The sequence below is a fragment of the Triturus cristatus genome, chromosome 12 (assembly GCF_964204655.1).
Source record: "Triturus cristatus chromosome 12, aTriCri1.1, whole genome shotgun sequence".
In the NCBI taxonomy this organism is placed as follows: domain Eukaryota; kingdom Metazoa; phylum Chordata; class Amphibia; order Caudata; family Salamandridae; genus Triturus; species Triturus cristatus.
In genome coordinates, this window is record NC_140595.1 from 574,817,319 (window position 1) to 574,832,285 (window position 14,967).

Here is a 14,967-nt window from a genome sequence, read left to right on the forward strand (position 1 = left end):
GACAAAAAGATCAGCCGCCTGCCCCTCTGTGCATTCCGGAACACCTAGAATGCGGATATTGTTCCTCCGCATTGTGCCTTTGTTAATCATCTAGTTGCAGGACCATCGCCTCGTGGGAAGTGCGTAATTCGGCGACCTGTCGCTTTAGAAGGGTCGTGTCAGTAACCAGTTCCTTCGTGACATTTTCTACTGTACCCACTCGCTCCGCCACCTTCTTCATATCTTCGTGGTTCAGCACAACATCTGTGGCCACCATGTCAATCCTTACCTCGAGGGAGGTTCTAATAGCTGTAATCGCTTCAAGAAGATCTTTGTTTGAGGGCTCCGCCATGCCACCCGGGACCAACATCTCCCCTCGCTCTTTGTTTTGCTATTTTTGCCAGGCAAATTTTTCCAGCTTGGTTTGAGCCGTAGTCCGGCTAGTACGTCCAGACACCATAGGTCCTGCGGCGTTACTGCCCCTCAGTGTCAGGGTGTGACCACTACTCCCCACCGCCTGCAGTGGAGTCGTCCACCCGGCCTGTCGGCTTTCGGGGAGCACCCCAAACCTCCGGGCGTACTACTGGAATCACTGCGCTGAAGTTGTTTCGGTGGAGTCCACTCCCACTAGGTGCGCAGCGGTAGGGGACCAAGGTTGGGATCGCCCTCCTGTCTTCCAGTAGTCATCAGTATCGGCCACACCAATTCCCCGCTCTCTCCGGGTGGATCTGGTCAGTGTTTTAGGATGATCAATAGTCTCGGGGGCCCAGACAGCCAGAACTCTCCCAACAGGCACCCGGGGCCCCTGCAATGAGCCAGTACCATCTGATTCCTTTCAACCCTCAGCATCAGGGTTTAATACTCTGCAGGGGTCAGCCGTCATTCAGTACTTCAGGCACCCACCCACAGTTGCCACCGGGGCCCAGTGCTCCAGTGAGGATGTGCTATCCAGGGGCCTTCAGTCCTGGTGTGCGTGGAAGGCACCAGGACCACATATATGGCTCTTCAATCGCCACACAGTCACGCAGCAGTCTTCAGGCAGCCCACCACAGTCACTTGGGTTAGAGTGCTTAAGGCCGCGGGCTGCTCCTGGTCTCACGCAAGCGCACTCTTTGCAGGCTCAAAGGCGTCTCACAACAGGGTCCGCTTCAGTCTGCACTCGGCCCCTACCACTCCTGCTGTCAATCCAAGGGCCCCCTCCGTTATCGCAGGCTCTGCGCTGGGGATATGTGCAGTGTTCAGGCCCCCCACACACGCACTGTAAGTAGCACCGGATAGGGCCGCAGCCGCGGCCTCAAGTAGCGCTCACGCGGGACTGAGTCACACGGCACCCCCACAGGCACCCAGCGGGTCTCTGCCATCTTCTCCATAGGGGCACCTTGTACTCCCAAGCCCCTCTCATCGGTTCTCGCAGTTCCGCTGGTTAGGGCCACAGCCATGGCATTGCGTAGTGCTCTCCCGGGGTCAGGCGCTCGGCCTTCGGCGGGACCACCCACGAAGCTCCGGTCCACGGAGCTCCTGTAAAGCAGGGTTGCCAATCTGCTCACAAATCAGCCGACAGGGCACCGAAGTACTCTGCACCACAAGGAGAGCAAAGGGACGACGATCGGGCCAGGGGAACCCAGGCAAAACAGGATAATTTGGGAGTGGCGCTCCGGAGCTAAGCTACCGAGCGGCCATTCCTGTCGGCGGTAAGCCACGCCCCTCCGATTTGGCATCTTTTGGCGTGTCTCCCCTAACTTTCTGCTTTCTGACCTCCCAGTTTTGATTCTGTTTTTGCTGGTTTAGTGTCCCTGTGCACTTTCTCACTGCTGATCAGTGATGAAGTGAAAGTGCTCCTGTTGTGAACTGTTTTGTGGATTGGTGTTTCCATGATTGGCATATTTGATTGACTTTTCAGTCCCTAGTAAAGTGCACTGAGTGTGCCAGGGCCTGTAAATCAAATGCAGTTAGTGGGCTGCAGCACTGGATTGTGCCACCCACTCCAACAGCCTGTAAATGTAACTCTGGCCTGCCATTGCAGAGCCTGTGTGCAGTCTGGGACTACCATGTCGACTTGGCAAATGTACTCACTTGCCAGGCCCTAACCTTCCCTTTTCTCACATGTCAGTCACCTCTAAGGTAGGCCCAAGGTACCCCTGTGGGCAGGGTGCAATATATGTGAAAGGTAGGACATATCCTGGTGTGTGTGGCATGTCCTGATAGTGAATTACTGCCAATTTCATTTTTCACTATTGCAAGGCTACCTGTTCCCATAGGACGGAATGGGGAGTTGTTTATGAAATCTTATAAACATAACTGGCCCTAGGAATTAGGAACAAAGTTTAGTATGCCTGAACTCAGAATCTAAAGATGCATCTTCTAGTGAAGGTGATTTTTACATTCTGTGTTTGAAAATACCACTTTTAGAAAGTAGGTATTTCTTGTTCAGCCATCCAGTAGGCCTCTGCTGGGGTTGTGGATTGACTGTCTGGGTTTTGGATGACAGGGGCTGGGGAGGAGCAGTGGCTACAGATAGTCTAGGTGGGTCAGGAAAGGGCTGAATAGACCTGGGCTTCATTTAGAGTAGGGGGAGGAGATTTCCTTTCACCTGAATGGGCCTGGTCTGCCTCTGACAATGCCGTCAGGGCAGAACTGCTTCTGGCTGGGCACAGACACACTTTGCCTGAGAGGACAAAGGATTTTGGGCTGTAAAAAGTGGGGCCCAAATGCCTGAATTTTAGAACTCTTTTGGACCAAGAAGACTGCCAAGAAGAACTACCACTTTGCTGAGTGCTTTGCTGTGTTGGCCTGCAGTGGCTGATTCTCTCTAGGGCAGCAAAAGGACTGGACTGAACATTCTACAAATTCTTCCTTTGAGTATCTCCAAGGGCTTGAGGTAGAGCTTGCCCCCTGTTCAGGAAGTCTCAGGAACAGCAAAGCCTTCAAGTTCTTCTGCCATAAGCACTGGGGAATGTGTGTTTTGTGCTGCAACAAAAGAAAAAGCAACCCGACGCCGTCTACGGCGCTGCTGCCAATGCCGCTGCCAACTCCGTGTCCTGAACGCACCACAGAGGGCACCACAGCAACGCTGCACCGTGACCCTGGTCTCACCGATGTCACCATCTGACACCGCAACTGAGCCGCTGCTTGTACCGTGACCTGTGGGCACCGCACTCTGCACCACCTCGCTTCACGACTCCGTCTTGGTATCCCAGACGACACAGCTTCAGGCCGACATAGACGCCGCTACCTGCACCATGGTTCGAGGGCACCGCTTGTAAAGCTACACGACGCACCACCGTCATCCTGCACTGCAGTCTTGGCCTACTGATGCCGGCGCCATCGACTCCAGATCATCAGACGACAACAGTGCTTCAGCAACGACGGCGCCGCTGCTAGCACCGTGACCTGCCAGCACCGCGACGAGCACTTCATCACTTCGCACCGCGACCCTGGTCTCACAGACGATGCCACCTGATGCCGCCACCAAGCCGCTGCTCGCACCGTGACCTGACGGCACCGCATGCCGCACTGCTGCACTTCACACCGCAGCACCCGACGCCTGCCGATGCCAGCGCTCCTGAATTCAACTGCGAGGAGTTCAATCTGCAATGCATGTAACTTTGAGGGCCCGACGACTTTAGCACCGACCTCCGGAACCAACGCCTGCGGACGCAATACTTTCGGAAGCTCAATGAGAGGTCGCCGACGCCCTGCATTTCTAAAGGTATTGTTTTGCGGGTCTTGCCAACACCATGGCTGGCCCGCGATGCCACGGTCAGCAGATCTGTTTGGATTTGTTTGTTCACAAAGCTGTGATGACCCCGGACGGAGCTATCGACTTTAAGGAACTTAATTTTAAGGTTATTTTGATCACTGAAGATTTCTAAATACTGTATTGTGGATTTTTATCGTTTTTGGTCTTATCTTAAGTATATACAAATATTGGATATTTTTCTAAACTGGTGTGGTGTCCTTTTGTGGTGCTTACACTGTATTACTGTTGGTTATGTGCAAATGCTTTACACACTGCCTCTAAAATAAGCTGACTGCTCATGCCAAGCTACCAAGGGGGTGAGCAGGGGTTATTTTAGGAGTGTAACTCACTTATCCTGACTAGAAGGAAGGGTCCCTACTTGGACAAGGTGCAAACCATTGCCAACTAGAGACCCACATTTCTAACACTGGGTATCAGGAAAAGAGGATGGTCAACATAAAATGCAATTGCATTTGCGTCAAGAATATCTGTATTGTAATTGCATCACCCACAAACCTCTTAGGTGTTGTGAGGGCAATCAATGGAGGTACTACTGTCACAGAGATATTGTGGGAAGATGAGAGTCCTAGAGAACTAGAACATCCCATGGTCAGAAATGAGGTGATAGCAGATTAAATCCTAGCTACTTTGTTTTTGCTAATTTTGTTGTTTCCACTCTAGTGGCTGCAATTTCTGTGGCTAAAGTGCAGAGTACATCATCTAGGGAGGCCATTCTGAAGTTATTCCCACCCGGGAGAAGAAAATGATCATGGTCTTGCTATTTTGTTAGGAAATACTACTGATACCTTCTGGTACCTTCAATAAATGTCTTATAAGTATATCTTCCCAGAGGGAAATTGGCTTCCTAATATCATTCTTTTTTATCTTTCGGGAAATGTAAAGCGAGGAAAGCCTTGATATGATTGTTCTTTTTCCACTATATTCTCTCATAAACGAAAATGCCACAAAGCTTGCCCTTTCAAGCTATGATAATGTCTTGTGATTGTTTACTCTAAATCGAGTGTGCTTTCCTCAGCAATATTTTTGCCTTAAATTCTTCTCACGAAAGCGCATACATCAGCACTTGTGAATTCATTGTGCCTTTGAAACACCAAACAACTGCGCATTTCCTCAGTGCCTGATGCTTCTTTAATACTGTTATAGTTCACCGGAATGTGCTTTCCACAGTCATTGTTCATTTGAAACTCAGTGACAATGATACTATACTTGGGGAAATGCCCATGTGACTCTATCTCACCGCAGACTAACATTCATTGCATCCTTTTTTGTAGGTTTTATCAGCTTCCGAGGGTAAGCTTTTTGAAACCCCTATTAAAATCTTGGGCTATACGCACTTGCAGAGCAGCCTATTACAAGTTAAAAACCTTAGACAACCCCCTCGTCATCACAGCTGTTTCCGCTTATTTAAAAGCGATTGTCATAGTCAGGGTTTCGATGCAACCTGCGCTTTTTTAAATGCATTTTTAGAGTATTTATTTTTCATGTGGAATTTTATTATTGTGTTTTGTACTATCATGAAAACTGTTTGCTTTTCTGATATTGTTTTTTACATATCAAATAAAGTCTAGCACAGGATTGTCCCCACCACGCCCCCTCCCCACACACACACACATACACACACAACCATGGGCGCTTCCACAAGTCAATAGGAGAATACGTAATGGAGGCTGGTGTTTCTAAAGATAATCACTTTTCAGCCAGTGCGATTGAATTAGATTACACCCACTACCTGTTCTAGAAAAGAGTATAACGTGAAACCCTAAGTCTTAGATTGACAATGCTACAATTTTTTGATATATTGATTGTGTATTATGGAGAATTTTAGATTGTTAAATTGGTTTTTTAATCTGATGCATTTTATCTGTACTTTTATGGTATTTTTTCTTATACCGAATAAAGTTATGAGATATATCGATACTATAATCTGAGTTTGTATTTGCCTAAGAAAATGGGTTGCTCACGGAGTTCACTCGTGTAAACAACTAAAGCGTACACTTTCCTGGAACTTCATAATACAGTCAGTGTTATTTTTCTCAAAAGAGTTAATTGTAGGTAAAAGGTCCTTATCTTTTTAAACTGAATGCATTTCACAGGGTTTACTGCCACACATGACAAATGCACTTTTCTCCAGCATCTTGATAAACTCATAAGTCTTATTTTTTTTAAAGAGTTAATTGATAGTAAAAGTCTTGTAACTTTTGAAACTGAATGCAGTTAACAGCGTCAGTTAACAGCGTTCACTGCCCAACACAATAAATGCACTTTCCTTGAGTGTCTTGATAAACAAGGTGAGCCTTATTTTTCTCTGAAGAGTTAACTGTTTGGTAAAAAACTTTTAACTTTGGAAACTGAATGCAGATAACAGCATTCACTGTCAAAAAAGACAAATGCATTCCTTTCAAACTTAAACAGAAAAAAAAATGATTTATATTTCTAGGATGAAATTTTTATTTCTCCAAAGCATGTGCTTCCACAGCGATGCTCACTACACATCACAGCAATGTAACAGAGGCCCCGGTTCACTGGGCTGATTTAGAAGTGACTAGGCCCCATGAGGATTCTGATTGCTGAGAGCCTACAGACGAGTACGACAATTGAAAGTCAGAGAGAGCCCTCCTCCTCTCCGTCCAACCCGGGAGTCATCGAATAGGAAGCATTGGTAACTGAGTGTGTTAGTGCTATCTGTACACCGGAGACACCCAGCCAGGTCAGGGCAAAGGATCATGGTACTCATACTCCTGTAAAATAAAGGTTTCTTTTCTTGTTTATTAGCCTTGTCTAGGGGAATAGACATGAAACAGTCATAACCATTCCTGGTCATGACAATAGGCAGCCCTCCTGCTTATGAGGAGACTATATATGATAAGTGGAAATAGGTGGGTTTACCACTTGCTAAACTTATGTAAAAAAGAGAGAGAAAATATCAGATAAATCAGATTAACCTTGGGATAAGTGTAGATGAAGACTGAAAATAAACTAGAGGAATTTGATACATTGTATAGCTATACACTGACTACAGAACAACATCAAGGGAATTGAAAAGGCCCATCAGAACAGATACTGAGAAAGAAGACTTAGAGACCCGATTAGAGAAGATGAAGTTAAGGAAGCAACAACAGTGTTGAAAAATAACCAATGGTCAGGGCTGGTTGGGTTTATAGGAAACTTCTATAAAATATATATTCGGAATTAGCCCCAAATTCCACTAACTTATTCAATAATTTTCTTTAACTGAGGGAATTAACTCCATCAAAAGAAATTATATTCCTCCCCAAGCTGGAGAGAGACAATAAACTATGTTCTTCCTATAAATCCATTGCCCGTTGAAGCATAGATTGAAACTTATATTCAAACTAATTAGCCACAATAATAGAGAAAATCCTCTGGGAATTGATAGATCCTGATCAAAGCAGATTTGTGTTTGGCAGATAATCATATGATAATTTACAAAGGGTGATCCACCTAGTTCAAAAGGTGCATGGGAAAAAAGATACTTTGCCCCATGAGAATGTCTTCAACCAGTTAGATTCTTCCTTCTTAGGATGCCTATTGACACACTTTAGCACAGGCCCTAAGAATTTAAAGATTAAAATGGCAAACTACAGACATCCAAGAGCAAAAATGTCACTTAATGGCAGCCTGTCTCAATCAGTGAGACTGGAAAGCGGAACCTAGCAGGCAAGTGCCTCCTTCCCTTTGCTATTTGCATTGAACCTAGAGCCTCTAGTGAGCAGGATACGAGACTCGAAGGGCGTCATAGGATTTCAGTTTGAGAAAGATACACATACGGTCATCTTATACGCGGATGATTGCCTGCATACATTGGGTACTCCATGGACTCTCTTCTGACCATGGTGCACCAATTGGAAGAGTTTAAAGTAATATTGGGGTAAGAGACAAACTTAGACAAATGCTAAGTGTTGTTGAAACTTTCACAGACCTCAGAAAAAGAAAACAACTTGCTGGAAATGTCTCCTGCATGGTGATGGACATACATATGTACCCTGAATGCCTCAGCTACATGGATATCTTGATGCCTGGTACTGATTCTTGGTCATGTGTGAACATGGATCATGTGTGTGCCATGTGACCTAGGCCTGTCTCATGTTAATGCAGTCTTGTTAAATCAGGAGGAATACAGAAAAGTGCTACCTTCATAGTGGTAGAGGACTACTGCCCTTGTAATGGAGCTAAGTCACAAAAGTGCAGTGGTGGCAACATACCTGTTTCGTAGTATTCAGCAGTGGAAACAGGCCTTTCTATCTGTGCCACTAGAGTGGTGCCTACCTGTCGACTCATGTAAGACTCTACCTCTGTGCACTTAACTCACCCTTGGCTTAGATGATGACTGTATGTAGTTCTGTGCAGCACATGATGTTTGTGTGTGCATGCTGAGTTGTATATGTGCTTGTGCTAGGTACATAAGCTAGAGGCCTGTGACTTTAAGTTTGAAGCCCAGGGCATGGAAAGGCTAGTTGGAGTTGAGGAATGAAACCCAAACCAGTAGATGTGAATTACTGACATTCCTGAGGTCTGTGTGGGGAACACATAGATTGCAAGAAGGGAACAGAGGATCCTCTGTGCACATCAAAGGTCTTTTTGATTCAGAAAGTATTACTGGCAAGTGGGGCCTGGGGTTATTGTCATGAGAGATGATGGGCATTATACAGTTAGCACTGTAGGATCAGTGAATCACAATTGAGGGGAAGGCTTAGGCCTTTTAACCTTTGTGAGGCATAATTAAGTGGAGGCTGACAGCCACGTGTGATCCCAGGTTACTCCCTGGACTGAGTTGTGGGTCAGTTAGAATTGAAAAAACTCCTGTTTTGAAAGACTGCCTCTCTGACAAAGGACAGGATAGAGGAGAGGGTAGTTTGAAAGAGTTGACATCTACAATGGGAATTTCAAAGTACTAGGCACTAATTCACCTCTGTGTCTGGATTTTAAATATAAAAGTGGGAGCATGAGACCCACAAACTGTTCATTAGCGTGGGAAGATTACAAAGACTTCAAACTGCTGTAACCAAGGCTGGATACCAAAGTCTACTAGTCTCCGTATGGGGTGAGGAGCTATCAACCAGGAAGTCAAGACCACTTGCTCTGGGCCTGGAACACCAGCCTTCTGCCCGCCTGCCTGCCAAGAGGGAGGAGAGCAGTTGGAAGGGAGTAAGTCCCAGTTGGGATCCTGTCAAGTGGATCCCGGTGAGCAGAACCATTGTGAGAGTCTGCCCCTCTCATTGTCAAGTCAACAAATCCCTGGGTTCCACAGAGAAGTTTAGGGCCTTTGCCTTGGACCCTTGTAGAGATCACCATTTATACTAACCCTTGCCAAAAGCCAAGGAAGCCATGGAGTAGACGTCCAACACTGCTGCGGGCTGACCGAAGGCTGCACTGGCCCTGTCACATCTTCTGGACAAGAGCTCAAGATGCAGTGGCCCTCCACCATCCAGTCCTCCCTGAACTCCCTGGCTGCCCTTGGTCAGGTAAGACTGTTTCTAGGTCTCCAGACCTCCCTTGGTCTTATACAACCTTAGTTCTTGGTGCTGCCTAATTGACTCTTAAGGTCAGAACAAGACTTAATTGCATGTTCCCAAGCATATGCCACACCTAAAAAATTACCACCATTGTTGAATGAGAATTGACCAAATCCATTACAATAGAAAAGAGGGACTCGAGAACACTGCCTAAGATGATACTAGTGCATCAACCTTAGGAGGCTGTGGACATTATTTAATGTGCTCTGTAAGTATACTTTGTGTGCTTCTATTTAAATAATACTTTTATTGGAAAGTGAGTATTTGCCTGGACAATCTGGTAATTTGACTTACTGTTCATACTTTGAGTCTTTTGCCTATGTATGCCTTGCACCTTTCTCCCCCTGAGAAGCCTTGAACTGATTAACAATGTTAGCACTGAGAGTTAAGTGCCTAAGGGTTAGAATTTGGCCCAACTGTTCAGGACCTGTCATAGATTGGCTTCCAGGACGACAGGAGTAGAAGGCCACAAAACCCACGGTTAGGCCCAGTAACCACTACTTGACCTGTGGCCTTCTAAAAATGTAAAAAAGCATTATCAAGGTAAATGGGCGAATGGATGTATTAAATATCTGGGAGTCCAGATCATGGTGACAATAGAAGGTCTGTTTAATGGCATCTATTTCCCATTGGTAGATTCAGTTACAAAGGATTTATAAAAATCGCTCCTTCCATTATAACCTGGGGCAAACTAGACGGTGGTGGGGCTGACCTTGTCTGATTTAAGAACGTATTATGAGGCCTTACACCTAAGTGTGATACTAGAGTGTTTGTGAGTTAAAGCTGAGATGGTAGAAGTCTAGATAGATCACTCAATCACTGTTAAACTACTCTGGGACCTCATCCAGTTTTGGAAAAAGCAATTCCCCCTAATATATACATAAGCATGCTAGTAAGAACAAGACTTAACATATGGGACAGACTGGCAAAACAGTGGTAAACTAGAAAGAGCTAATGACCTTTCCTTCTCCCTACATGCTGATACTCTTTAATAGTGATTAATCTCCAGCATTAACGGAAGGTCCATTTCGTAGATGGAGAGAAGGGGGATGGATGTAGGATGCTTTCAGAGATTGTAGCTCGAATATGAATATACTTTAAATAAATGAAAAGATAAGATCCGTTTGACAAAACAGGAACAAGTTGGTTTAATTAAACGAAGCGGCTGGGAGAGTATCGACAGCTTCACATCTGAAGACAGTATCAGAGTACAGAAGCTTACGCCACACATATACACATTTTGTGGGTACAAAAAAGCACTCCAACATTCTTTGTAAAGCATCATAGTCATAAAAAACATCTGATAAGGGGGACAAAGATGTCTCACAACCTCGGCGAGAGCTAGTGTGGGACAGTGTGTGCATGTACAGATGTCCGATGTTGTGAGAGCATGATCACTTTGTGCGGGGTATATGTCGTGTCCTGATTGGCTGAGTTTTCCTAACTACATGTGGCATCTAACTTTGTAGAATTTTGGGAACGCGTGCTTGTGGTCAAACATGTTTTATTGGGGCCAATCTTTTGGGTCCTGTTTGTGGTGTGACTACTAATGTGTGGAATCGATCAGGGTTTTCCCTAGGTGCAAGTTTGTCTTTGGGCCACCTGTGACCTGCCAAGCGGTAGACTTGAGTTTGGGTTGCAAGGCCTGTCTGACCATGTATCTCTGACTTGGAGTTGGTGGGGAGGTCATCTCTGATGAATCCGACAGCAATGATATGAGTTTGTGGGTGTGGGCACGTGTAACATGGTGGTCATTGATATTATATTTACCAATATTCTCATTATTATATGTACAGTTGTTGCATCATACATCAACATTGCATTAACTGAGATTGCCGTCATTGTGCGTACATAAGTTATGGTGTACATTGGCATTGGATCTACTGGTATAGACATCACTGTGTGTGTATAGGTTACAGCGTACATCAGTATTTCATTTACTGGTATTGAGATCATTGTGCATCCATAGATTACAGCGCACATCAATTTTGCATTTATTTGTACTGATGCTGCTATGCGTGCTTACATTAGTGTGTATATTGCTAAAAATGTTCCTCATACGTCATGACGGTAACATTATTTGAAATGGTGTGTGTTGCTTTGGTGTCTGTTATCCCATCCATAGCAATTTTTGTTCCTGCTACCAAAGCAAAATACCTGAAAAACTTTCCAATTCCACGAAGTTTGCAACAGTTTTCACTTGGACAGATTTGTGTTAAAATCGTGACTATGTGGCAATTTATCTTCCATTTATTTGCATTTCAAAACAATAGAATGGTTCTGCCTATCACATACTTCTCAGAAAAGAGTTAGGGCCGCTTTACAAGTCCTGTGCTTATTGCCATATTGTGAAAATGATCTTGCAAGACACAGGAAACCCTCTCCTGGGTGAAGGCGGCAATAAACGTGGCAGCTACAAATTAGCAGATTAGGGAGCTGAAGAGACAAGTAGGTTTGAAGATGAGGTGTGAAGCATTTCATGTTCCATTGATGTGACAGAGTGACAACAGAGGCAAATAGCAAGGAATCCTGGTGGCACTTAGAGAAAGTACATCTAACCATGGCACCTACAATCGTATGAGTTGAAAATCATGAGCCAAGCTATGTGTCATTTTTTTAAGTGGAAAGTAGTTTAAATGTTGTTTTGTCACTCTAGATTTCTCAACTGTTTGACAAATTACAAGCAGAAGTTGTGGAAAATGGAGAAAACTTTTCTGTGGGGCAGCGTCAGCTTCTCTGCATGGCACGAGCGATACTTCGAAATTCAAAGGTAAGAATATATACAGTGGGATATTTCAACTTTAGTGTTCCTTATGTGTGTGTATATCTATATCAATATCTACATCTTTAATATTTCGACATCTATACATCACTGAAATAATTTGACATTATAGTTAGGTGAAAATGTCATTAGTTATAGTTAACTGAATTCACAATAGCTGGCATGCTTGTCATGAACAACAATGTCATTAATTATGTCATTTCAGATGTCATCAGTGATGTTATCAATGATATCAAAGAACATGACATTAGTGATTTAACTTGTGAGATCATAAACAGTGCATGGCAACTGCGTAAGTTATAGTTACTTCAATTAACAATAACTGGGGATTTTCATTATTTTTTTGTTAGAAATTGTATTTTTTAACAGATGTTTCACCTAAGTGTAACGGCATTTTGACCTTTATGTTTTTTCAGTGAATTTCTAAGGTTTCTTTAAATGTAAAGTAAGGTAATACCATCCTAACTGTAATGTCACTTTAACCTTTGGTTATCTTCAGTGAATTTCTAGGTTTCTTTTTTTTTTCAAAATGAAATAAGATTTTATTACAATACCTACGTTTCTCAACCCCCCTCAGCCATGGCCAGACCCAGTGGCCAATCCACCGTGGGTGCGTAATGCCTGCCGCACATGGCCTTTAGCCGTGCACAGTGTGGGGATGTGTGCCCAACCACCCATGGGTGACAGACTCTGACTGCGCATGCCTTTCAGTCATGAGCTGTGGTAGTGTGGGCACAGGGTCTGGCCTGCAGCCAGATCCTGTTCCCAACCCCTCATGGGCATCCATCAAACAGTCTTTGGCCTTGCAGGGCGTGGGGTTAGACACCTAATAATCCATGTGTGCACGGCAGATGGCCTTCAGGCATGCGAGGTGTGTGGTTGGGCACAGGGCCCAATCCCCCCCATTTCTGGCCAATCCCCATGGTTGTGAAACATCAACAGACACCCACTAACTTTTTTGTCTTTTTGTTGGTCCCATGGTAATCTCTCTGTATTCTCTCAGTAATTTTGCTGTACTTCAACAATTTTTCACAGGGCCCTGTTGGGTACAGTGAGAGCACTGCAAGTCCATGGTAACGCGAAAAATATATTTTTTTGTGCTTTGAGCCAGGGGTGTTCACTTAGGATCCTCTAAAAGTACCACCTACCCTGTCCCCTTATATGATGCGCTATTTTAATATTCAGCGGCAGGTGCAACATTTCTCATCATGTTGTGGCCATGCACTCTCAGCGCTTGGTCTTGCAGAAACCGGTCCCAGGATGCTTGTATATGGACAAGGGAAGACCTGGCTTGGCAGTTCAGACTTGACTGTTCCCATGAGGCACAGGGTCAAGATTGATTTGCATATGGCTGGGTCTGAACTGGGGTAGCAAAGTGAACTAAGGAATGATGATGGATTAAGTGCAGATCTGTGACTGGGGGTGAGTGTCTGAAACTTGCTCCGTCCATCATCTCCTTGTGTTTGCCCAGTTCCATGGGAGCAGCCAATCAGTCACTTTTTCCCTCGGTAATCCCTCATTATTCCCTTGATATGCCCTCAGTAGTACCACATCATCCGATATCTTTACAGAATCAGTAAAAGCCTACTTTCTGTCGAAATTTGATGTAATTCCGTTCTGTCAATTTGGCTATAGCATTGTCCAAAGTTCCTATGGGATATTGCCTGGGGAAAACATGTTTTGGGACCAATTCTTTTTCTCAGCCTCTGCTTGACAATTCCCTTTGAAACTTTTGAGGAAGGAGCTGAGATCGATGAACATTTTTTTGAATATTTTCATTAATTATCTTCAAACAGCACGAAATTTATTAGCAAAAACCAAAATCTATTTCCTATGTGAATTCAGTGCTAACTACAACTACACAATGGCAAGATACACACACGCACACACACGCACAACTACACACACACACACACACACACCCTCACCCCCCCCCATTTCTGAAAAGCCACCACAGTAGCTGCTCCTCGCAGGAAGGGTGCCGCGAAAACATGAGGGGGAATTCACAAACAATTTTTCCTAAAGTTTCCAAGAAATGTTGTTTTGTCTCTTGATTTATTTAAACTAAGACAAACACATTTCCGTTTGTCGCCTTTTTTAATGCCATGGGATTGAAAGAGGTGACAAGCTGAAATGCATTTGTCTTTGTTTAAATAAATCATTAGTAAAAATGAATGACCCCGGCGAGTGACAGTGACTAATCTCTTTCTTCATGGAAACTTTGTGATTTGAGAGACCAGAAGTGTTGTTATGAATGCTGTGATTTCACATTGTATAAGAGATGTATTATCAAAATGTATCAGCAGTGCATCGTAAGGGCACAAGTTATAGTTCATGTAGGTGCGCTAGTTATAGTAATTTAAAGATGGTGCATAAATTATAATTTAAGGTGCCTTACAGTGGAGGGGCTTCAAGTGGAGTGATGTGTCTTAGACTTGAGTGACATGTCTTAGACTTGAGTGGCGTGTCTTAGACTGGAGTGCTGTGTCAGAGAGTGGAGTGCCGTGTCATAGAATGGAGTGCTGTGTTGTACAGTGGAGTAAAGTGGCATAGAATGGAGTAGAATACTGTAGAGTGAAGTTGCATGTTGTAGAGTAGGATGAAGTAACGTGTCATAGAGTGGTGTCTCTTACATTGTTGTAGAGTCAAGTAGATTGGCCTAGAGTGGAGGGGTATAGAGTGAAGTAGAATGTTGTCGAGTGGAGTGGCATAGAGAGGAGTGCTATCTTGTGGAGTACAGTGGAATGGCATGCCTTAGAGCGCCATGTTCTACAGTGGGTTACAGTGGAGTGGTATAGAGTGGAATAGAGTTGAGTAGTGGGTGATAAAGTACAGTGGAGTAAAATGGAGTAGAGGGAGTTGCGTAGAGTGTCATACAGTAGACTACAGTGTCATAGAGATGCATAGAGTGA

General features: G+C 44.5%; 1 protein-coding gene across 2 annotated transcripts in view; it reads left to right on the forward strand.

Annotated features, from left to right (window-relative positions):
- LOC146776281 (ATP-binding cassette sub-family C member 12-like) overlaps positions 1-14,967 on the forward strand; it is a 1,395,717-nt gene that overhangs the window by 1,314,194 nt on the left and 66,556 nt on the right. For both annotated transcript variants that reach the window (XM_085639684.1, XM_085639683.1), the window contains exon 29: positions 11,930-12,043. In XM_085639684.1, coding sequence (XP_085495810.1) covers positions 11,930-12,043 — 114 coding nt within the window. The remainder of the gene's footprint in view (positions 1-11,929; positions 12,044-14,967) is intronic.